This window comes from Cotesia glomerata, linkage group LG1 (genome assembly GCF_020080835.1).
Source record: "Cotesia glomerata isolate CgM1 linkage group LG1, MPM_Cglom_v2.3, whole genome shotgun sequence".
In the NCBI taxonomy this organism is placed as follows: Eukaryota; Metazoa; Arthropoda; class Insecta; order Hymenoptera; family Braconidae; genus Cotesia; species Cotesia glomerata.
Window position 1 is genome coordinate 1 of NC_058158.1, and position 23,735 is coordinate 23,735.

The 23,735-nt window shown below is 29.4% G+C and overlaps 1 protein-coding gene and 1 long non-coding RNA gene across 2 annotated transcripts in view; both read right to left on the reverse strand.

Moving 5' to 3' along the window:
- Nucleotides 1-8,162: 8,162 nt before the first annotated feature.
- On the reverse strand, nucleotides 8,163-11,090 carry LOC123272519. The gene is made up of 3 exons (XR_006511091.1): nucleotides 11,057-11,090; nucleotides 8,320-8,445; nucleotides 8,163-8,263 (listed from the first exon to the last, which is right to left on the reverse strand). It is a non-coding gene; the product is annotated as an uncharacterized LOC123272519 (long non-coding RNA).
- A 2,503-nt stretch (nucleotides 11,091-13,593) lies between these two features.
- Nucleotides 13,594-23,735, reverse strand: part of LOC123265427 (protein PFC0760c-like) — a 37,366-nt gene continuing 27,224 nt past the window's right edge. Inside the window, exons 6-11 of the mRNA XM_044729176.1 lie at nucleotides 18,624-23,263; nucleotides 14,857-15,608; nucleotides 14,468-14,479; nucleotides 14,206-14,376; nucleotides 14,025-14,148; nucleotides 13,594-13,952 (exon numbers count right to left, since the gene is read on the reverse strand). Coding sequence (XP_044585111.1) covers nucleotides 13,716-13,952; nucleotides 14,025-14,148; nucleotides 14,206-14,376; nucleotides 14,468-14,479; nucleotides 14,857-15,608; nucleotides 18,624-23,263 — 5,936 coding nt within the window. The 3' untranslated portion in view covers nucleotides 13,594-13,715. The remainder of the gene's footprint in view (nucleotides 13,953-14,024; nucleotides 14,149-14,205; nucleotides 14,377-14,467; nucleotides 14,480-14,856; nucleotides 15,609-18,623; nucleotides 23,264-23,735) is intronic.

Consider the following 23,735-nt stretch of genomic DNA (forward strand, 5'->3'; position numbering starts at 1 on the left):
ATTTGAATACTTTAAGGAAGTACCTTTACTTGAAAATCGTCGATTTTCGGTCCAAACGCAATAAATCCAAAATAATTAGTAATTTCTCGAATATAACCATCGGAATTCGTGCAAGCCATGTTTATACAAGAATTTCTGTGAAAAAATTACTCAAAATAATGTTACTTGAAAAATAAAGTCGATTTGAATACTTTAAGGAAGTACTCTCTTTCGGAAAATCGTCGATTTTCGGTCCAGACCCAATGAATCCAGAGTAATCAGTAATTTCTCGAATATAACCATCAGAGTTTATGCAAGCCATGTCTATACAGTGATTTCTGTGAAAAAATTACTCAAAATAATGATCTTCTAAAAATAAAGTCTATTTGATTACTTGAAGGAAGTACCTTCACTTGAAAATTGTCGATTTTCGGTCCAAACGCAATGAATCCAAATTAATCTGTAATTTTCCGAATATAACCATCAGAATTCGTGCAAGCCATGTTTATAGAGTGTTTTCTGTGAAAAAATGATTAAAAATAATGTTCTTAAGAAAATAAAGTCGATTCAAATACTTTCAAAAAATACCCTCACTCGGAAAATCGATTATTTCCGTTTCAACCGCAATAAACCGAAAGTCATGTGTAATTCTGTAAATACAATATGGTAGCCACACTTATTCGTCCAAATCCGCGCTTTTCGGTATTTTCCTGTTTTACCGACTGATGGTAAAACAGGAATCTGTTTTACCGACTGATGGTAAAACAGTGGTATAACCATTAGAAATCGTGCAAGCTATGTTTATACAGTGATTTCTATGAAAATAATACTTAAAATAACGTTCTTAAAAAAATAAAGTCGATTCAAATACTTTCAAAAAGTACCCTCACTCAGAAAATCGATTATTTCCGTTTCAACCGCAATAAACCCAAAGTCATGTGTAATTCTGTAAATACAATATGATAGCCACACTTATTCGTCCAAATCCGCGCTTTTCGGTATTTTCCTGTTTTACCGACTGATGGTAAAACAGGAATCTAATTTACCGACTGATGGTAAAACAGTGGTATAACCATTAGAAATCGTCCAAGCTATGTTTATACAGTGATTTCTATGAAAATAATACTCAAAATAATGTTCTTTAAAAAATAAAGTCGATTCAAATACTTTCAAAAAGTACCATCACTCGGAAAATCGATTATTTCCGTTTCAACCGCAATAAACCCAAAGTCATGTGTAATTCTGTAAATACAATATGATAGCCACACTTATTCGTCCAAATACGCGCTTTTCGGTATTTTCCTGTTTTACCGACTGATGGTAAACCAGGAATCTAATTTACCGACTGATGGTAAAACAGTGGTATAACCATTAGAAATCGTGCAAGCTATGTTTATACAGTGATTTCTATGAAAATAATACTCAAAATAATGTTCTTTAAAAAATAAAGTCGATTCAAATACTTTCAAAAAATACCCTCACTCGGAAAATCGATTATTTCCGTTTCAACCGCAATAAACCCAAAGTCATGTGTAATTCTGTAAATACAATATGATAGCCACACTTATTCGTCCAAATACGCGCTTTTCGGTATTTTCCTGTTTTACCGACTGATGGTAAAACAGGAATCTAATTTACCGACTGATGGTAAAACAGTGGTATAACCATTAGTAATCGTGCAAGCTATGTTTATGAGGTGATTTCTATGAAAATAATACTCAAAATAATGTTCTTTAAAAAATAAAGTCGATTCAAATACTTTCAAAAAATACCCTCACTCGGAAAATCGATTATTTCCGTTTCAACCGCAATAAACCCAAAGTTATCTGTAATTTTCTAAATTCAAAATAGTAGCCACACTTATTCGTCCAAATCCGCGCTTTTCGGTATTTTCCTGTTTTACCGACTGATGGTAAAACAGGTATCTGCTTTACCGACTGATGATAAAACAGTGGTATAACCATCAGAAATCGTGCAAGCTTTGTTTATACAGTGATTTCTATGAAAATAATACTTAAAATAATGTTCTTTCAAAAATAAAGTCGATTTAATACTTTAAGGAAGTACTTTCACTCGAAAATTCGTCGATTTTCGGTCCGGACGCAATAAATCCAAAATAATCAGTAGGTTCTGGAATATAACCATCAGAATTTGTGCAAGCTATGTTTATATCGTGATTTCTGAGAAGAAATCATTTAAAATAATGTTTTCTAAAAAATAAAGTCGATTTGAATACTTTTAGAAAGTACCCTCACTCGGAAAATCGTCGATTTTCGGTCCAAACTCAATAAATCGAAAATAATCAGTAATTTCTCGAATATAACTATCAGAATTCGTGCAAACCATGTTTATACAGTGATTTCTGTGAAAAAGTTACTAAAAATAATGTTTTCTGAAAAATAAAGTCGATCTAAATACTTTAAGGAAGTACCCTGACTCGGAATATCGTCGATTTTCGGTCCGATCGCAATAAATCCAAAGTTATCTATAATTCTTCGAATATAACCATCAGAATTTGTGCAAGCCATGTTTATTCAGTGATTTCTGTGAAAAAATTACTCAAAATAATGTTCTATAAAAAATAAAGTCGATTTGAATACTTTACGATAGTACTTTTACCTTGAACATCGTCGATTTTCGGTCCAAACTCAATGAATCCAAAATAATCAGTAATTTATCGAATAAAACCGTCAGAGTTCGTGCATACCATGTTTATACAGTTATCTCTGTGAAAAAATAACTTAAAATAATGTTCTCTAAAAAATAAAGTCGATTTGAATACTTGACGATAGTACTTTTACCTTGAACATCGTCGATTTTCGGTCCAAACTCAATGAATCCAAAATAATCAGTAATTTCTCGAATATAACTATCAGAATTCGTGAAAGCCATGTTTATACAGTGATTTCTATGAAAATAATACTTAAAATAACGTTCTTAAAAAAATAAAGTCGATTCAAATACTTTCAAAAAGTACCCTTACTCGGAAAATCGATTATTTCCGTTTTAACCGCAATGAACCCTAAGTTATCTGTAATTCTGTAAATACAAAATGGTAGCCATACTTATTCGTCTAAATCAGCACTCTCCGGTATTTTCCTGTTTTACCGACTGATGGTAAAACAGGTATCTGTTTTACCGACTGATGGTAAAACAGTGGTATGACCATCAGAATTCGTGCAAGCCATGTTTACACAGTGATTTCTATCAAAATAATACTCAAATAATGTTCTTTAAAAAATAAAGTCGATTCAAATACTTTCAAAAAGTACCCTCACTCGGAAAATCGATTATTTCCGTTTCAACCGCAATAAACCCAAAGTTATCTGTAATTCTGTAAATACAAAATAGTAGCCACACTTATTCGTCCAAATCCGCGCTTTTCGGTATTTTCCTGTTTTACCGACTGATGGTAAAACAGGAATCTGTTTTACCGACTGATGGTAAAACAGTGGTATAACCATTAGAAATCGTGCAAGCTATGTTTATACAGTGATTTCTATGAAAATAATACTCAAAATAATGTTCTTTAAGAAATAAAGTCGATTCAAATACTTTCAAAAAGTACCCTTACTCGAAAAATCGATTATTTCCGTTTCAACCGCAATAAACCCAAAGTCATGTGTAATTCTGTAAATACAATATGGTAGCCACACTTATTCGTCCAAATCCGCGCTTTTCGGTATTTTCCTGTTTTACCGACTGATGGTAAAACCGTGGTATAACCATCAGAATTCGTACAAGCCATGTTTATACAGTGATTTCTATGAAAATAATACTTAAAATAATGTTCTTCAAAAAATAAAGTCAATTTGAATTCCTTAAGGAAGTACTCTCACTCGGAAAATCGTCGATTTTCGGTTCAAACGCAATAAATTTAAAATAATTAGTAATTTCTTGAATATAACTATCGGAATTCCTTCAAGCCATGTTTATACAATAATTTCTGTGAAAAAATTACTTCAAATAATTTTCTCTGAAAAATAAAGTCGATTTGAATACTTTAAGGAAGTACCTTTACTTGAAAATCGTCGATTTTCGGTCCAAACGCAATAAATCCAAAATAATTAGTAATTTCTCGAATATAACCATCGGAATTCGTGCAAGCCATGTTTATACAAGAATTTCTGTGAAAAAATTACTTAAAATAATGTTACTTGAAAAATAAAGTCGATTTGAATACTTGAAGGAAGTACCTTCACTTGAAAATTGTCGATTTTCGGTCCAAACGCAATGAATCCAAATTAATCTGTAATTTTTTGAATATAACCATCAGAATTCGTGCAAGCCATGTTTATAGAGTGTTTTCTGTGAAAAAATGATTAAAAATAATGTTCTTAAGAAAATAAAGTCGATTCAAATACTTTCAAAAAATACCCTCACTCGGAAAATCGATTATTTCCGTTTCAACCGCAATAAACCGAAAGTCATGTGTAATTCTGTAAATACAATATGGTAGCCACACTTATTCGTCCAAATACGCGCTTTTCGGTATTTTCCTGTTTTACCGACTGATGGTAAAACAGGAATCTGTTTTACCGACTGATGGTAAAACAGTGGTACAACCATTAGAAATCGTGCAAGCTATGTTTATACAGTGATTTCTATGAAAATAATACTCAAAATAATGTTCTTTAAAAAATAAAGTCGATTCAAATACTTTCAAAAAATACCCTCACTCGGAAAATCGATTATTTCCGTTTCAACCGCAATAAACCCAAAGTCATGTGTAATTCTGTAAATACAATATGATAGCCACACTTATTCGTCCAAATCCGCGCTTTTCGGTATTTTCCTGTTTTACCGACTGATGGTAAAACAGGTATCTGTTTTACCGACCGATGGTAAAACAGTGGTATAACCATCAGAAATCGTGCAAGCTTCGTTTATACAGTGATTTCTATCAAAATAATACTCAAAATAATGTTCTTTAAAAAATAAAGTCGATTCAAATCTTTTCAAAAAGTACCCTCACTCGGAAAATCGATTATTTCCGTTTCAACCGCAATAAACCCAAAGTTATCTGTAATTCTGTAAATACAATATGATAGCCACACTTATTCGTCCAAATCCGCGCTTTTCGGTATTTTCCTGTTTTACCGACTGATGGTAAAACAGGAATCTGTTTTACCGACTGATGGTAAAACAGTGGTATAACCATCGGAAATCGTGCAAGCTTTGTTTATACAGTGATTTCTATGAAAATAATACTCAAAATAATGTTCTTCAGAAAATAAAGTCGATTCAAATACTTTCAAAAAGTACCCTCACTCGGAAAATCGATTATTTCCGTTTCAACCGCAATAAACCCAAAGTCATGTGTAATTCTGTAAATACAATATGGTAGCCACACTTATTCGTCCAAATCCGCGCTTTTCGGTATTTTCTTGTTTTATCGACTGATGGTAAAACAGGAATCTGTTTTACCGACCGATGGTAAAACAGTGGTATAACCATCAGGATTCGTGCAAGCTATGTTTATACAGTGATTTCTATGAAAATAATACTCAAAATAATGTTCTCTAAGAAATAAAGTCGATTCAAATACTTTCGAAAAATACCCTCACTCGGAAAATCGATTATTTCCGTTTCAACCGCAATAAACCCAAAGTCATGTGTAATTCTGTAAATACAATATGGTAGCCACACTTATTCGTCCAAATCCGCGCTTTTCGCTATTTTCCTGTTTTACCGACTGATGGTAAAACAGGAATCTGTTTTACCGACTGATGGTAAAACAGGAATCTGTTTTACCGACTGATGGTAAAACAGTGGTATAACTATTAGAAATCGTGCAAGCTATGTTTATACAGTGATTTCTATGACAATAATACTCAAAATAATGTTCTTTAAGAAATAAAGTCGATTCAAATACTTTCGAAAAATACCCTCACTCGGAAAATCGATTATTTCCGTTTCAACCGCAATAAACCCAAAGTCATGTGTAATTCTGTAAATACAATATGATAGCCACACTTATTCGTCCAAATCCGCGCTTTTCGGTATTTTCCTGTTTTACCGACTGATGGTAAAACAGTGGTATAACCATCAGAAATCGTGCAAGCTATGTTTATACAGTGATTTCTATGAAAATAATACTCAAAATAATGTTTTTTAAGAAATAAAGTCGATTCAAATACTTTCAAAAAGTACCATCACTCGGAAAATCGATTATTTCCGTTTCAACCGCAATAAACCCAAAGTCATGTGTAATTCTGTAAATACAATATGATAGCCACACTTATTCGTCCAAATACGCGCTTTTCGGTATTTTCCTGTTTTATCGACTGATGGTAAAACAGGAATCTGTTTTACCGACTGATGGTAAAACAGTGGTATAACCATCAGAAATCGTGCAAGCTATGTTTATACAGTGATTTCTATGAAAATAATACTCAAAATAATGTTCTTTAAAAAATAAAGTCGATTCAAATACTTTCAAAAAATACCCTCATTCGGAAAATCGATTATTTCCGTTTCAACCGCAATTAACCCAAAGTCATGTGGAATTCTGTAAATACAATATGATAGCCACACTTATTCGTCCAAATCCGCGCTTTTCGGTATTTTCCTGTTTTACCGACTGATGGTAAAACAAGAATCTGTTTTACCGACTGATGGTAAAACAGTGGTATAACCATTAGAAATCGTGCAAGCTATGTTTATACAGTGATTTCTATGAAAATAATACTCAAAATAATGTTCTTTAAAAAATAAAGTCGATTCAAATACTTTCAAAAAATACCCTCACTCGGAAAATCGATTATTTCCGTTTCAACCGCAATAAACCCAAAGTCATGTGTAATTCTGTAAATACAATATGATAGCCACACTTATTCGTCCAAATACGCGCTTTTCGGTATTTTCCTGTTTTACCGACTGATGGTAAAACAGGTATCTGTTTTACCGACTGATGGTAAAACAGTGGTATAACCATTAGAAATCGTGCAAGCTATGTTTATACAATGATTTCTATGAAAATAATACTCAAAATAATGTTCTTTAAGAAATAAAGTCGATTCAAATACTTTCAAAAAATACCCTCACTCGGAAAATCGATTATTTCCGTTTCAACCGCAATAAACCCAAAGTCATGTGTAATTCTGTAAATACAATATGATAGCCACACTTATTCGTCCAAATCCGCGCTTTTCGGCATTTTCCTGTTTTACCGACTGATGGTAAAACAGGTATAACCATCAGAATTCGTGCAAGCTATGTTTATACAGTGATTTCTATCAAATAAATACTTAAAATAATGTCCTCTAAAAATAAAGTCGATTTGAATACTTTAAGGAAGTACTCTATTTCGGAAAATCGTCGATTTTCGGTCCAAATGCAATGAATCCGAAATAATCCGTAATTTCTCTAATGTAACCATTAGAATTCGTGCAAGCCATGTTTATACAGTGATATCTGTGAAAAAATTACTCAAAATAATGTTCTTTAATATATAAAGTCGATTTGAATACTTTACGATGGTTCTCTTACCTGGAAAATCGTCGATTTTTGGTCCAAACGCAATAAATCCAAAATAATCAGTAATTTCTCGAATATAACCATCGGAATTCATGCAAGCCATGTTTATACAGGTATTTCTGCGAAAAAATTACTTCAAATAATGTTCCTTGAAAAATAAAGTCGATTTGAATACTTTAAGGAAGTACCCTTTTTCGGAAAATCGTCGATTTTCCGTCCAAACGCAATAAATCTAAAGTAATCAGTAATTTCTCGAATATAATCATCAGAATTCGTGCAAGCCATGTTTATACAGTGATTTCTGTAAAAAAATGACTGAAATCATGTGAAATTATGTGAAATTACATGTTTATCTCTTAAACAAATCGATTGAAATTATGTGAAATTATGTGAAGTTTCTGTGAAAAAATTCTTTACAAATTTTTTTCTCACAAAAAGATTTCTGTGAAAAAATTACTAAAAATAATTTTCTCTGAAAAATAAAGTCGATTTAAATACTTGAAGGAAGTACCCTCTTTCTGAAAATCGTCGATTCTCGGTCCAAACGCAATGAATCTGAAAAAATCAGTAGGTTCTTGAATATAACCATCAAAATCTGTGCAAGCCATGTTTATTCAGTGATTTCTGTGAGAAAATTACTTAAAATCATGTTCCTTGAAAAATAAAGTCGATTTGAATACTTTAAGGATGTACCCTTACTCGGAATATCGTCGATTTTCGGTCAATCGCAATAACTCCAAAGTTATCTATAATTCTTCAAATTCAACCATCAGAATTTGTGCAAGCCATGTTTATACAGTGATTTCTGTTTATAAGTTAATGAAAATAATGTTCTTTAAAAAATAAAGTCGATTTGAATACCTTAAGAAAGTACTCTCATTCGGAAAATCGTCGATTTTCAGCCCAAACTCAATGAATCCAAAATAATCAGCAATTTATCGAATAAAACAATCAGAATTTGTGCATGCCATGTTTTTACAGTGATTTCTGTCGAAAAGTTACTTAAAATAATGTTCCCTTAAAAATAAAGTCGATTTGAATCTTTTAAGAAAGTACCCTCACACGGTGAATCGTCGTTTTTCGCTCCAAACGCAATGGATCCAAAATAATCAGTAATTTCTCGAATATAACTATCAGAATTCGTGCAAGCCATGTTTATATAGTGATTTCGGTGGAAAAATTACTCAAAATAATGTTCTTTAAAAAATAAAGTCGATTTGAATACCTTAAGGAAGAACTCTCACTCGGAAAATCGTCGATTTTCGGTCTAAACGCAATAAATCCAAAGTTATCTATAATTCTTCGAATGTCATCATCAGGATTTGTGCAAGCTATGTTTATACAGTGATTTCTGTGAAAAAATTACTCAAAATAATGTTCTTCAAAAAATAAAGTCGATTTGAATACTTTAAGGAAGTACCCTCACTTGGAAAATCGTCGATTTTCGGTCCAAACGCAATGAATCCGAAATAATCAGTAGGTTCTCGAATGAAAACATCAGTATTTGTGCAAGCCATGTTTATACAGTTATTTCTGTGAAAAAATTACTAAAAATAATGTTCTTTAAAAAATAAAGTCGATCTAAATACTTTAAGGAAGTACCCTTACTCGGAATATCGTCGATTTTCGGTCCAACCGCAATAAATCCAAAATAATCAGTAATTCTATGAATATAACCATCGGAATTTGTGCAAGCCATGTTCATACAGTGATTTCTGTGAAAAAGTTACTGAAAATAATGTTCTTTAAAAAATAAAGTCGATTTGAATACTTTAAGGAAGTACCCTCACTTGGAAAATCGTCGATTTTCGGTCCAAACTTAATAAATCCAAAGTTATCTGCAATTCTTCGAATATAACTATCAGAATCCGTGCAAGTTGCGTTTATACAATGATTTCTATGAAAAAATTACTTGAAATAATTTTCTTTAAAAAATCAAGTCGATTTGAATACTTTAAGGAAGTACTCTCACTTTGAAAATCGTTGATTTTCGATCCAAACGCAATGAATCCGAAGTAATCAGTAGGTTCTTGAATATAACCATCAGAATTCGTGCAAGCCATGTTTATACAGTGATTTCTGTAAAAAAATTACTTAAAATGATTGAAATCATGTGAAATTATGTGAAATTACATGTTTATCTCTTAAACAAATCGATTGAAATTATGTGAAATTACATAAAATTATGTGAAACTATGTGAAGTTTCTGTGAAAAAATTCTTTACAAATTTTTTTCTCACAAAAAGATTTCTGTGAAAAAATTACTATAAATAACTTTCTCTGAAAAATAAAGTCGATTTGAATACTTTACGATAGCACCCTCACTCGGAAAATCGTCGATTTTCGGTCCAAACGCAATAAATCAAAAATAATCAGTAGTTTCTCGAATATAACCATCAGAATTTGTGCAAGCCATGTTTTTATCGTGATTTCTAAGAAGTTATCATGTAAAATAATGTTCTTTAAAAAATAAAGTCGATTTGAATACTTTACGATATTACCCTCACTCGGAAAATCGTCGATTTTCGGTCCAAACGCAATGAATCCGAAAAAATAAGTAGGTTCTTGAGTATAACCATCAGAATCTGTGCAAGCCATGTTTACAGAGTGTTTTCTGTGAAAAAATTACTAAAAATAATGTTCTTAAGAAAATAAAGTCGATTTGAATACTTTAAGGAAGTACCCTCTTTCTGAAAATCGTCGATTTTCGGTCCAAACGCAATAAATCCAAAGTTATCTGTAATTCTCCGAATATAACCATTAGAATTTGGGCAAGCTATATCTATACAGTGATTTCTGTGAAAAAATTACTTAAAATAATGTTCTTTTAAATATAAAGTCGATTTAAATACTTTAAGGAAGTACCCTCACCTGGAAAATCGTCGATTTTAGGTCCAAACGCAATGAATCCAAAGTTTTCTGTAATTCTTAAAATATAACCATCAGAATTTCGGCAAGCTATATTTATACAGTGATTTCTGTGAAAAAATTACTAAAAATTATGTTCTTTAAAAAATAAAGTCGATTTGAATACTTTAAGGAACCACCCTCACTCGAAAATTCGTCGATCTTTGGTCCAAACCCAACAAATCCAAAGTTATCTGTAATTCTTTAAATATAACCATCAGAATTTGTGCGAGTCATGTTTATACAGTGATTTCTGTAAAAAAATTACTTAAGATAATGTTTTTTAAAAAATAAAGTTGATTTGAATACTTTACGATAGTACCCTTACCTGAAAAATCGTCGATTATCGGTCCAAACGCAATGAATCCACAATAATCAGTAATTTCTCGTATATTACCATCAGAATTGGTGCAAGCCATGTTTATACAGTGATTTCTGTGAAAAAATTCTTGAAATAATGTTCTTTAAAAAATAAAGTCGATTTGAATACTTTAAGGAAGTACCTTCACTCGGAAATTCGTCGATTTTCGGTCCAAACGCAATAAATCCAAAATTATCAGTAGGTTCTCGAATATAACCATCAGAATTTGTTCAAGCCATGTTTATATCTTGATTTCTAAGAAGAAATCATTTAAAATAATGTTTTTTAAAAAATAAAGTCGATTTGAATACTTTACGATAGCACCCCCACTCGGAAAATCGTCGATTTTTGGTCCAAACGCAATAAATCCAAAATAATCAGTAGGTTCTCGAATATAACCATCAGAATCGGTGCAAGCCATGTTTATACAGTGATTTATGTGAAAAAATTACTTAAAATAATGTTCTTCTATAAATGAAGTCGATTTGAATACTTTAAGGAAGTATCCTCACCTGGAAAATCGTCGATTTTCGATCTAATCGCACTAATTCCAATGCAATCGGTAATTTCTCGAATATATCCATTAGAATACGTGCAAGCCACGTTTATATAGTAATTTCTGTGGAAAAATTACTTACAATAATGTTGTTTAAAAAATTAAGTCGATTTGAATACTTTACGATAGTACCCTACAATTTCCAGTTTTAACGCTATAAATTCACCATAATCAGTAATTCCTTGAATATTACCATCAGAATTTGTGTTAATCTATGGTTTTACAGTGATTCCAGTGAAAAAAGTGGAGAAAATTATGTAATTGAAAAAATTAAGTCGATTTGAATACTTCACGATCGGTACCCTCACCTGGAAAATTGTCGATTTCCAGTTTTAACACCGATCAGCTCAAAAATTATAATCGATTTCTTCACGGTTAGCCCTTTTGAAAATCTCCTATAGGATCCCATCAAAACCGACAAAAGCCACTTAGATACAAATAAAATTTATGGGTTTCTAAGTCGCTTTTGTCGCTTTTGATGGGATCCTATTGGAAGTTTTAAACAGGGAGGATTATAATTTGTGTAATCTTCGCTGAGAAGATAATTTTGGTCAAAAATGTGGAGTAAAATTATGTATTTTCGGGAGTCAAGTCGGTATGAACCTCTCAGGATCGTTCGTCTTATTTATGTACCTGAAGTTTTGAACGTTCGTAAAACGAAATCGTTTTTCATTCATAATTTTAACGATATTAAAAAGATCACGCCAAATATTTCTAAAAAACGTTCTTTTGGGGTCTCAAAGGTATAAAAAAAATTTGAATCCTCTTCGACTTCCGGAACATCCTCTAATGACTACTCTTAACTTTGAAAAATTCATAATTCCGTGACTATTAAAAAGATCACGCCAATTCTCCCTGAAAATGTTCATTTTGGGGTCGTTACCACTATTAAAAAAGTTTGAACCCTCTCGGACTTCCGGAACACCCCCTGATGCCCACCCTTAACTTTAAAAAATTCATTACTCCGTGTCTATTAATAAGATCACGCCAATTCTTGCTGAAAATCTTTATTTTGGGTACTAGAAGGTATAAAAAAAATTGGAACACTTTACGACTTCCGGAACACCCTCTTAGGCCCCCTCCCCCCACAATGATAGCGCTTATCATTAATAAATTCATTATTTCGTGTCTATTAAAAAGATAATGCCAATTCTTACTGAGAATTTTTATTTTGGGATCATACAACTATTAAAAAAATTTTTTAATGATAAGTGCTGTCATTGGCGGGGCCTAAGGAGGTGTTCCGGAAGTCCGAGAGTGTTCAAACTTTTTTGATAGTTGTAAGATCCCAAAATGAAAATTTTCAGCGAAAATTGGTGTGATCTTTTTAATAGTCACGGAATTATGAATTTTTTAAAGTTAAGGGTAGTCATTAGGGGATGTTCTGGACGTCGGAGAGGATTCAAATTTTTTTTATACCTTTGAGACCCCAAAAGAACGTTGTTTAGAAATATTTGGCGTGATCTTTTCAATATCGTTGAAATTATGAATGAAAAACGATTTCGTTTTACGAACGTTCAAAACTTCAGGTACATCCTTATTTGGAATATTGTCGATTCTCCGTCTAAACGGTTTTAACTTAAAAATAATAAAAATTTCCTTGCGGTTAGCATCAGAATTTGCTTTATAATTTATGCGTTGACGGTAATTCATGTGAATCACCTCTAGAAAACTCTTTCTTTTAAATAGTTAAGTCGATTTTGACCTGTTAAGATCGTTACCTTTACCTAGCTGGTAAAATTTTGATTTTTGATCTAATATGTGCCATCAGCTGACAAATAATAAAAATTTTTTTACATTTGGTGTTAGAATCAGTGCAATACATGTCAAGATTGTAATTTATGTGTATTTCGTGGAGAAAATTATGTTTTTTCAATAACTGACTCCATGTTGTAAGTTTTTATTATAATAACATATAATTTACAAACAATTTTTTTCTTAATAATTAAATAAATTTATTACGTAGTTTGTAATTGACTAAATCATTATGCTTAATTAATTATTTATTTTACAAATTTACATATAAATATAATCAATTTACATATTTTTATTGTTATTTATAAAATGTTTATTGGATTATTTCAAATCACAACCGCATGAGGAGACGGGCACATACGAGTAATGTGATTCAATAATGTATATATTGATGATTTATTACATCTACTTATTATATTATTTATTTTATACGAGAATACACGTTTTATTTAATTTATATTCAATAAAGTCATGTACATATTATTATATACAAGTTTAACACTGGTTTTTCAACATTAATATTTGTTTTTTTACTTATACTTGCAAGTACTTTTTAACTTTCATGTCAACATTTTTTATCAATTTGATGATTAAATAATATCTATTTTTTTTTTTTCATCATTAAAAACTTAAAAAGAACCTGTATAAAATATATTAATTACATAAATAAATTTACTATTAAGAAGTTGACAATGATGATAATGACATTGTTTCAAGGAAATCCTGTTCAATAACTGATTCTAAATCCATAATATTAACTGGTGTATCTAATCGATTATCGGTATTAGATTTTTCACTTAAAACAGTAAAAAAATAGTGTAGATCTTCTAAGGAATTGATTTTATTTGTTGTCAATATAAGTTTTCCTGGTACTAAAATTTTTTTTTCCTGTGATGAATGCTGATTTGACGAAAACTAAAATATATTAATTATTAATTTATTTTAATTTAAAAATTATTTTTCGTTTCAAGTTATATTAATTATTACCTTCTTATTCATAATTTTTGCAATTCTTAATATATGAGGAACAAAATCGTGATTTAACATGATATCGTTGTTAGAATATTTTGTTTTATCATTATTGACATCGCCGACAAAAGCCCATCGATACCTGGATAATATATAAAAATATATTATTAATATTATTATTATTATTATTAAAACTCACATTTGAAATTGAGGCAGCTTATGCGCTGGTAAAAGTAAAGCTAAATCTAATAATTTAGCTGCTGCCAGTTGTAGTTGTAACCAATGAGGGTGTCCATGACCCAATAGCAATCCATTGTTGGCATTAACTGTCCATGAAGAATCCAACGCTGATAAAAGTTTAATATGAGAACTGAAATTTTTATTAATGTTGTTTTTATTTTAATCTATAATTTATAAGTTATTAATTTTATTTTATTGTTATTTTTTATCATTATTTTTACCTGCTACAGCGGCTTCATCAACGCAACACATAATTCCCAAATACCAAAAGCATCAAAAATGATAAAGAAAAAAAATAAAACAACACGTTATCAATAAATTTAATTACAACTTTCTAATTATTAATGTTATCTCTAAAAAATATTGACGTATTTTTTTTTTTTTTTGTTTTATTTACAAACACGATTATTTATTTCGTCATTAAACAAAATGATTTTACACATTAAAAGCTCATAAGAGATATATAATTTACATAATGTGACAGGATTAAATATGATGAAAATATTCTATATTTTAAATCATTTTGTTTAATGATGATTAATTTTTTTTTTTTTATTTTATTATTAAAAAAAGCACAATTATAATTATATAGTTTGATAAATATTTTTACCTGAATTCTTCGGTGTCAGTACCGCTACCAAGTTCTTGTTCAATATATAGGAATACTTGTACTAGCTCGCTTACAATAACTGGCCATAATGATGTTGTATGTTGAGGTGACATACGTATTAAAAGTACACGAAAGCATAAAAATACTTGAGCTTGAATTGTTGGAATAACTTGAGGTAATCTAAGACTATCTGCAAGTCGTTCTTGTATATCTGGTATATATTTATGATATTGGTCTTGTTCACTACATAAAATTACAAATGCTAATCGTTTTAATAATTGTGCTCTTTGCTCATACTCTTGTTCTCGTGATGAAAATAAACTTATACCACTGCTTTGTGATATACTTGATGATATTCGATTCATTAAATCACGAAATGTGGTGGTATCATGTGTCATTAAATTATCAACAATTATTTTCCAATATGATATACATTCAACGGGCATTTGAAAAAATGATGAATCTAGCAATAAATCTAAAACATCTTTACGCCAAGATTTTCGTGTATATTGATAACCTGATAATGAACTTATTAATTGTGAACAAGCAATAAATGATGGAATATTTTTTATCGTGTGATTACGTAAATATGGAGTAATATTGTACATCAAATTTGTCAATAATGTTATAACACGTTCCTTATTATCAACAGCACCATATACAATATCTAAAAGTGGCGCTAATATTTCAGCTAATACTATTTGTGCTTGAACACTGTAAGCTGAATTTGGTGGTGGTGTTATTGTTGTTGTAGTTAATAGTGGTGGTGGTAATGGCGGTGGTGGCGGTGGTAGTGTTGAAGATGATAATGATGAGGATGTTGATTTATTTTCAGATACTGAAACTGGTGACATTAATACATCCTCTCTTACAGCTAAATTTCTTCTCAACCAAGTTGTTTGTTCTAAACAAGCACCAGCTATTGTTGAACAAGATTCAACAAGTTTTGTTGTTATATCTTGAAGGTCTCTTATATCTTTTTTCTCTTGCATAATAGAAGGTGTTGTTGAAGACATACTACATCGTTGAACGTATTCATTTAAAATAGCTAATAATAGAAATTGTGCTGGTGCTGGTAGTTGAGTTAAATTTGATGAAGACGTTGATGTTGTTATTGACAATGTCGAAAGACTATCACGTAAAAGCCCTAAAAGAGCGCTCCAACATTCAACTAACGATTGGGCGGTAATATTTGTTTGTTTTATATATACATATAATAATTCAAGAACCGATACTTGTAATGAAAAATTTTTCTTCACACCATTTATTATTGGTGGATTTTTTATTACTTGATTAACTGTTTTTATCAATGTATCGATTGGCATTACACGTATAGCACCAACTAAATCAACAATTATTTGCTGATTAATACAAGCTTCTGGTAATATTTTTTTTATTCCAAATGATAAAAATCCATTATTACAATTTTTATCATTTATTATTTTGTCATCAGTATTATCATTATTATTATTATTATTATTAGTAGTAGTAGATTTTCTTTCATGCCAAGCAACTGCAACTGCAGCAAGAAAATTCACTCCGTGATTAAAAGCTATTGGCGATATCAGTTCCAAAAGTTGATAAACAACAACACGAGGATTACCAATTATTATACTTTTAAATTCATCACCAAAAAAGTTAGATATTTGTTGTTTATTATTAGTATTATTACTGTCATTAATATTATTATTAGTTTTCATTGTTGTTGTTGTTGTTGTTGTTGTTGTTGTTGTTGTTGATGTTGTTGTTGTTGATGATGATGATGACGATGATGATGATGTTGCGATTGTATTTTTTGATGTTTTTTCTATTGTTGCTACTAACACTGACTGCCAAAGTGTAGATAATGAGGCTATGATTCTTGGTAAATGACTTAATACTGCCTTTTTAACAATATTTTGTTCATTACTATTCATTACGAAATTATTATTATTATTATTATTATTGTTATTATTATTATTAACATTATTATTGACATTATTGGTAACATTACTATTGTTACTGCCATTATAGTTGTTATTATTACTGTTGTTGGTCATTGTCATTGGTATTGGTGTAGTTGTTATTGTTGTTGTTGTTGATAATGACGGTGATAATATTGAATTAATTGCTGTTGTTTTTGTTTCAGTTGAATCTGTAGATAAAGATGCAGGCGAAAAAACATTGATAAGATTTGTAAATATTTGATTACTGTTATTAAAATTAAATATATTATTGCTGTTGTAAATAGATCCAATATTACCACTTATGCCGTATCCACCAAATGGTTGATTAAAATTAATTTGTTGTTGTGTAGCAGCTGAATTATCAAGTAAACAATAGTGAAGTAAAAACGTTAATGCTTCTAATTGTGTAATGGTATAATCAACTGGTAAACAACAATCGAATTTTTCACTATCATAATCATTATCATTTTCATAATAATCAATATTATTATTACTACAATTTACTTGAATATTTTTAGTAACATCATTATAATAATATGCCAATCCTTCAATATTACAACACAATTGATTGATTACAGATGTTATTAATTGAGTTAAAAATCCACTATATCCCATATATGGGAGACTTGATGTAACAAGAGTTGTCCAATGTTGATGAAGATGTCGCATATGATTCAACTTTAATACACTTATAATACTTTTTTGAAATATTGGTTGTTGAGGAATTGGTGTACCAGAAATATATTCCATATTATCACTAGATGTAGTCAAAAAAAAACTTTTAGTGTTAAAATTCATAGTAGCAGATGATCCTAAAGTTGATGTTGTTAGATCGTCATCAACACCTCCACTACCTTTTTGTTGTGTTGTAGAGTTACAGCTATTATTACTATTATTATTGTAACTACCACTGGTAGAATTACATTGATGTTCCAACATAATTGTAGCTAATATCAATTTTAACAACTGTGTTTGATAAGCTTCAGTATGATTACTTGTTCGAAATTTACACTTATTAGGAATTACTTTTTTGTATTGTTGATAATGATAGTTTTGGTGTTGTGATGATTGTTGTTGTTGTTGTTGTTGTTGTTGTTGTTGTTGTTGCTGTGTTTGTTGTGATGGTGGTGGATCATTAAACAGTACAATTTCTTCAGTAAAGGTAAGATTTTCTGATTGAATTTTTTTTGATTGAGTTGATGCTACATATTTCATATTTAATACACTGGATACAAGGCAAAAGAGAATAATTTTTTGTAATTTACATTTAGCCATCAAATCAATAATAAAACAGCTAAAGCTTCGTCCAGAATCTCGTACTATTGTAATTAATTCAGATAATATAAGTGTAAGTAATTCAGCACTTGTCAATTGTACCTGACGATTTCCAGCTATTTCTTCAGCTGTTAATCTCATTTGTCCAAGATTAGGATAATAACTACGCATAAAATATAAACATACCGTTATTAATACTTCTAAATACATACTACTCCTATATGTAGCAATAAATTTTGTACAACTAATATCTCCATAAAAATTTGTTCCAAGAACACTTTTTCGGTGTCTGGCTAATAAAGTTAATAGATTATTGCTATTTGAAATTCCAGTTGTTGCTGCAGCAAATAAAAACATTCGAGTATTAGTAGTTAATTGTGCTTTTAGAGTTTTTAATGCATAAAGCGTTTGCATAGAATCATAAACACCACAATAAAGAAGCATATGAGAATGTAAATTGTGAACTCCAGAATCATTTTTATTCTTATTATTACTACGTTTTATTGCTGCTACTGCAGCTGCTGTTGCTGCAGCAGCAGCAGCTGTTGTTGTTGTTGTTGTAGTTACTTCTGCTGCGTCTACTGCTGTTTTTCTTTTAATTTTATCCAAATTTTTAGGTTTTAATTTTATTTCATCTATAATTGATTTTTTTTTATAATTTCCATATAGATTAGTAGTATTATCTTCTATTCTGTCAGCACTATTATTACAAATTTCTGATACATTGTCTATAAGTTCATTCAAGACTTGTTCAACAATAATACTGGAATTATTTTTATCAAAATACTCTTCAGCAGTTAAACAAAGATTTAATTCATTACCTTTATCGTTTTTGTCTTCATCATCATCATCATCATCATTATCATGATTATTATTTTTACCTATAGCCCAACCAGAAATGTTAGTATTTGATTGTATGGATGACGAAATTGACTCACTTGTTGTTGTTGTTGTTATTGTTGTTGGATAAATCGAAGTAAATTCATTATTACTAATGTACTTTCCTTTTAAAAGTGTATCTCCTGCTACTACTTGCCGTGAAAAATTATTATTTTTTATTGGTGTAATATGTGAATTTGACCCTTTTTTAAATTCTTTATTTAATATCGAAGGCGTACTAATAATATTATTCTTTTCAATTGAATCTAAGGATGAACATTTTATCAATTTTTTTGATTCATTTTGTAAATTATTATTACTTATATTAGTTACTGTTGTTGACTTGAGTATACGTTCATCAAAGCTAGTACCACTAATATAATTATCATTAGAATTTTTAAATGATACACTATCGACAATATTTTTGTCAATTTTTTTATCACAATCAATGTCACCATTATCAAATGATGTTCTTTTTAAATTTGATTTTCTTATTCTCATTGTAGTTTTAATATTATTTTTATTATTGATCACAATTTTACTATTGTTTTCATAATCTTCTTCATTTTCCTCCTCTTTTTCATTGTTATCATCATCATCATCATCATCATTATTGTTATCATCTTCATTATCATCATCACTATTATCATCATCACTATTATCATCATCATCATCATTATCTTCACAATTTTTTTCGACGTTATCATCGGAAACTACTTTTTTTATTGATGAATTTTTTATATTTGTCATTGGATTAACAAATAATGAAATATGATGATTATTTGATATACTAGGAGGTACTTTTAACTCTTTAATAAATTTATTTTTTTTTGTAATATATTGTTGTTGTTTATGTTGACCACTACTACTTGAAGAATTTGTAGTTACTAGTGTTGTTACTGCAAAAATCCGTTTAACATTTACTGGATTTGTTATTAATTGTTTATTTTGGTGTTGTCCTGTTTGTCGGTATTGATAATTATTGGATTGTAATTTTTTTTTATTATTTTTATCTATTATGTTATTATTACTAATACTGTTACTTACATGATAAATAACATTACCATCTACAGAACTAATAGCATATATTTTAGCAGCATCAGTAGTTATATCATCATCATCATCATCATTATCAATTTCATTATAATCATCATCTATTGTTTTATTAACAGTTGTTTTTTTAGTAGATAATAATGTCGATCTCGTACTTTGTTGATTAATATTATTATTATCATTATTGCTTTTAGTTATCGATAATATTGTATTACTATGTTGAATATTTACATAAAGTACACTCATACGACAAGTAGATGAATCGAGTAACATTAAAAGTACTGGATCTACTATTCGAGCTATATCACCACGTATAAGTGAATGATGGAGCCATGATTGAGCGTGTAATTTTAATGGAGAATTATCTTGTAATTGAAGATTGTCTAATATTTTTAATAATGATTTATTAAAGGATAATAATGGTAACGATGTCAGTGATATTGATGACGAGGACGATGATGATATAGATGATTTATTAGATCCCATTTTCATAATTATTGAATTATTAATACGAATGTCTCGTCCAAGATGCCAAAGAGTAGCAAATCGATTGAAAATTTCAACTTGTCTTTCTTGTTTATCATTATCATTATCATCACCATTATCATAATCAGCATTTGTTTCAGCTAATGTTAATCCAATAATATCTTCAACGATATCACATGACTGATACTGGTACAATAAATAATGTAATTCATATAATAATTCAACACACTGTGCATGATATTTATATGGTGCAAGTTTATCAAGATGTTGCCACAGTGAATATGATAAAATTTGAAAAACATTTGTATTATCAAGCAAATAATTAATATGCCATCTTTTTAATAAAGGAACTATTATAACTTTTGTAACACAAGTTGTAGTGTTGGTGGTGTTGGTACTACTATTATTAACAGCAGCAGTAGCAGTTGTAGCAGCAATGTTGGTTGAATTAATTGAATTAGATGATGAAAAATTATTGTTATAAGTTAATGCCAATAGATCTATTAAAGTTGTAATACTTGTAAGCTGAAGTGATGGTTCATTACTTAACCAACAACAACATATCACCAGTACTTGAAGCCAATCTGGTATTATTACTGAATTAATTGGAGTTTTAGTTTCTATATCTTTTAATTTTATACTATAATTATTTTCATCATGATGATGATGATGATGATCATCATCATCATCATTATTATTATTATTATTATTATTATTATTATTATTATTATTATTATTATTATTATCAGAATCTTGAAAACATATTGAAAAAGTCGATAATTCAACTAGTAATTTAGAAGCAACTTGTAAAACTTGTTTCCATTTCAAGTCAACCATTGTCGTATTTACTGTTACTTCATTAAAATTCTTTAAAAAATTCAAGTATGATGTCATTGTTTCAGGTAATGAATCACTATTATTTTTATTATATGAAACTGAATTTAATTTATCAACTTTATCTTGCAATAGATGATAATTAAGTATTGACTCTAAACTTGTTTCACTGTTTTTTTTGTTTAATGTTTTTACAAGAGTTTTAAATATATTTATTATAGTTTTATGAGATTTCAATTGAGATAATAAAATTTTATCACTTATCAATTTAACGTAAAATGATTTATATTTGTTTAGACACTTGCTTAGCACTGATGAACAGCAATAATTGTGTGATTGTAGCGTTTCTTTTTTTATTGACGACGATGCAGAAGACGACGACGACGACGACGACGACGACGATGACGATGACGATGACGATGATGATGATGACGATGTTGATGACGACAATGATAGTAATTTTTTAGAATTAAATTCAATAAATGAATCATCATCAATAACTGGTTCTGTATTATTATTTAATAAACCATCATTTATTTTTGATGTGCTTTTGCTAGATTTTTTTTTAATTATATTTTTGTCATTTTTTTTCAACAAACCACCAGAATCAGCTCTAGTTCTTTTTAATGGTAACAATAAATTATCATCAATAATTGATAATTTAATAGTTTGATATAATTTACTGTCAGACAAACTTTTTTCAAGTGATGTAAATACACTGTTTGAAGTAGTTGAATTAGAATTTGGTTTATAACAATTACTAAGTGAATTATTTGTCGATACAGATAAATTTAATAGTTTGTTATTAGGTTCATTATTATTAATAACAGTTTTAGATTTATCTTGTTTATTTTGTTGAGAATTTGTTAATTTTTTTTCTTGTTTTTCTTCTCTTGCTTTTCCTCCTCTTCCTCCTCTTCCTCCTCTACCTTCTGCAATTATCATAGGTTGAATTTTAGATAAAATTTTACTACAAAGTACAAGACTTTGAGTTATTTCAATTGGTTTAAAAATATATAATCGCTCCAATAATTGATTTATAATTTTATAAAAAAGCTCTGGTAAATGATCAGATGGTACATCACCAAAAAAAGTAGTGTCAACATTATCAAGTAAAAATTCTATTAAAATACACAATTCCATTAAATTTGGTAAACCACTTCCAATTGATTGTACTTTATTAATATTATTATTATTATTATTATTATTACTATTATTAATATTATTAATATCTTGTTTTTTTTGTTTCTTCTGTTGATATTCATTTTCATAGATTATACATACTTTTTCAATCAATTGTCCACAATATCGCCATACATAAGCCGGTTCTAATTGACTTGAAAATAATAAATTAGCTGATTTTATTATTTCTTGATGGTGAGAAGATTTTGTTATTGAACGTTTAGTATCTATTGAAATTTTTTGTTTTATCATAATACTATTATAAAATGTACGAAAGACATCATATAAAATATCATCTAATATTAACGGACCAATTTCAGGTTTATCTAATAATGAGACTAATATTTTATATGGTTTAACGTCCAATGATAACTTTATTGTTGGTGATTCTTCTTGACTGTCACAACATACACTTTTCATTATTGATCTGAGTGCTTCAATCAATAAATACTTAGAATATAAATCAAAATATGTTGATTGATCAACTACAGTAATTGTGTTATCAGTTGCTCCTATTTTAATAGTTATTCCTATTGATGATGTAAGTGTATTATCGCTAGCTATTGTAATTGTTGATTTTATTTCACTTTGTTCATTATTTTTAATTTCCGTACCAAGTAACCATGAAAATAATCGTCGATTTAAACTCATATCTCTTCTTAATAAAGTTGTTAAAGAAGCCGTAAGTAATGATACCATGTCATTATGTTTAAGCAACAACTTTTTAATATTATTACCATGTTCATTATCATAATCATTTTCATAATTAATGTTATTATTATCATTTTTACTGCAACAATGTAATGGAAATCCCATTAATAAAAGATCTAGTATACTTCGTTGGACAAGTACTGAATTATCTTGTATTCCAGCAATTAATGAGGATACCATTATATTTATATTTGTTCCCATAATATGAGGCTGTTCTAGCATTGATAATTTTTTATTAAAATGAGATAAAACGAATAATATAGCAGGCAATCTGATACTTGAATTAGCGCCTAAGCAATCCCACAAACATGTATAGAAATGTTTAACCCCAACACTTTGACATACTTTTTCTAATAAAGTATTTGTTCTGTCAAAATGATCTGATCCTTCTTCTAATCCTGGAAAAACTCCACTAAGAAAACCACTTAATCCTGGTCTTAATCTTTCACAAAGTGGTACAAAGTGAGTCTCATAAATCTTCAACAGGGTTGGTCTAACATTCATAGCAGCGTT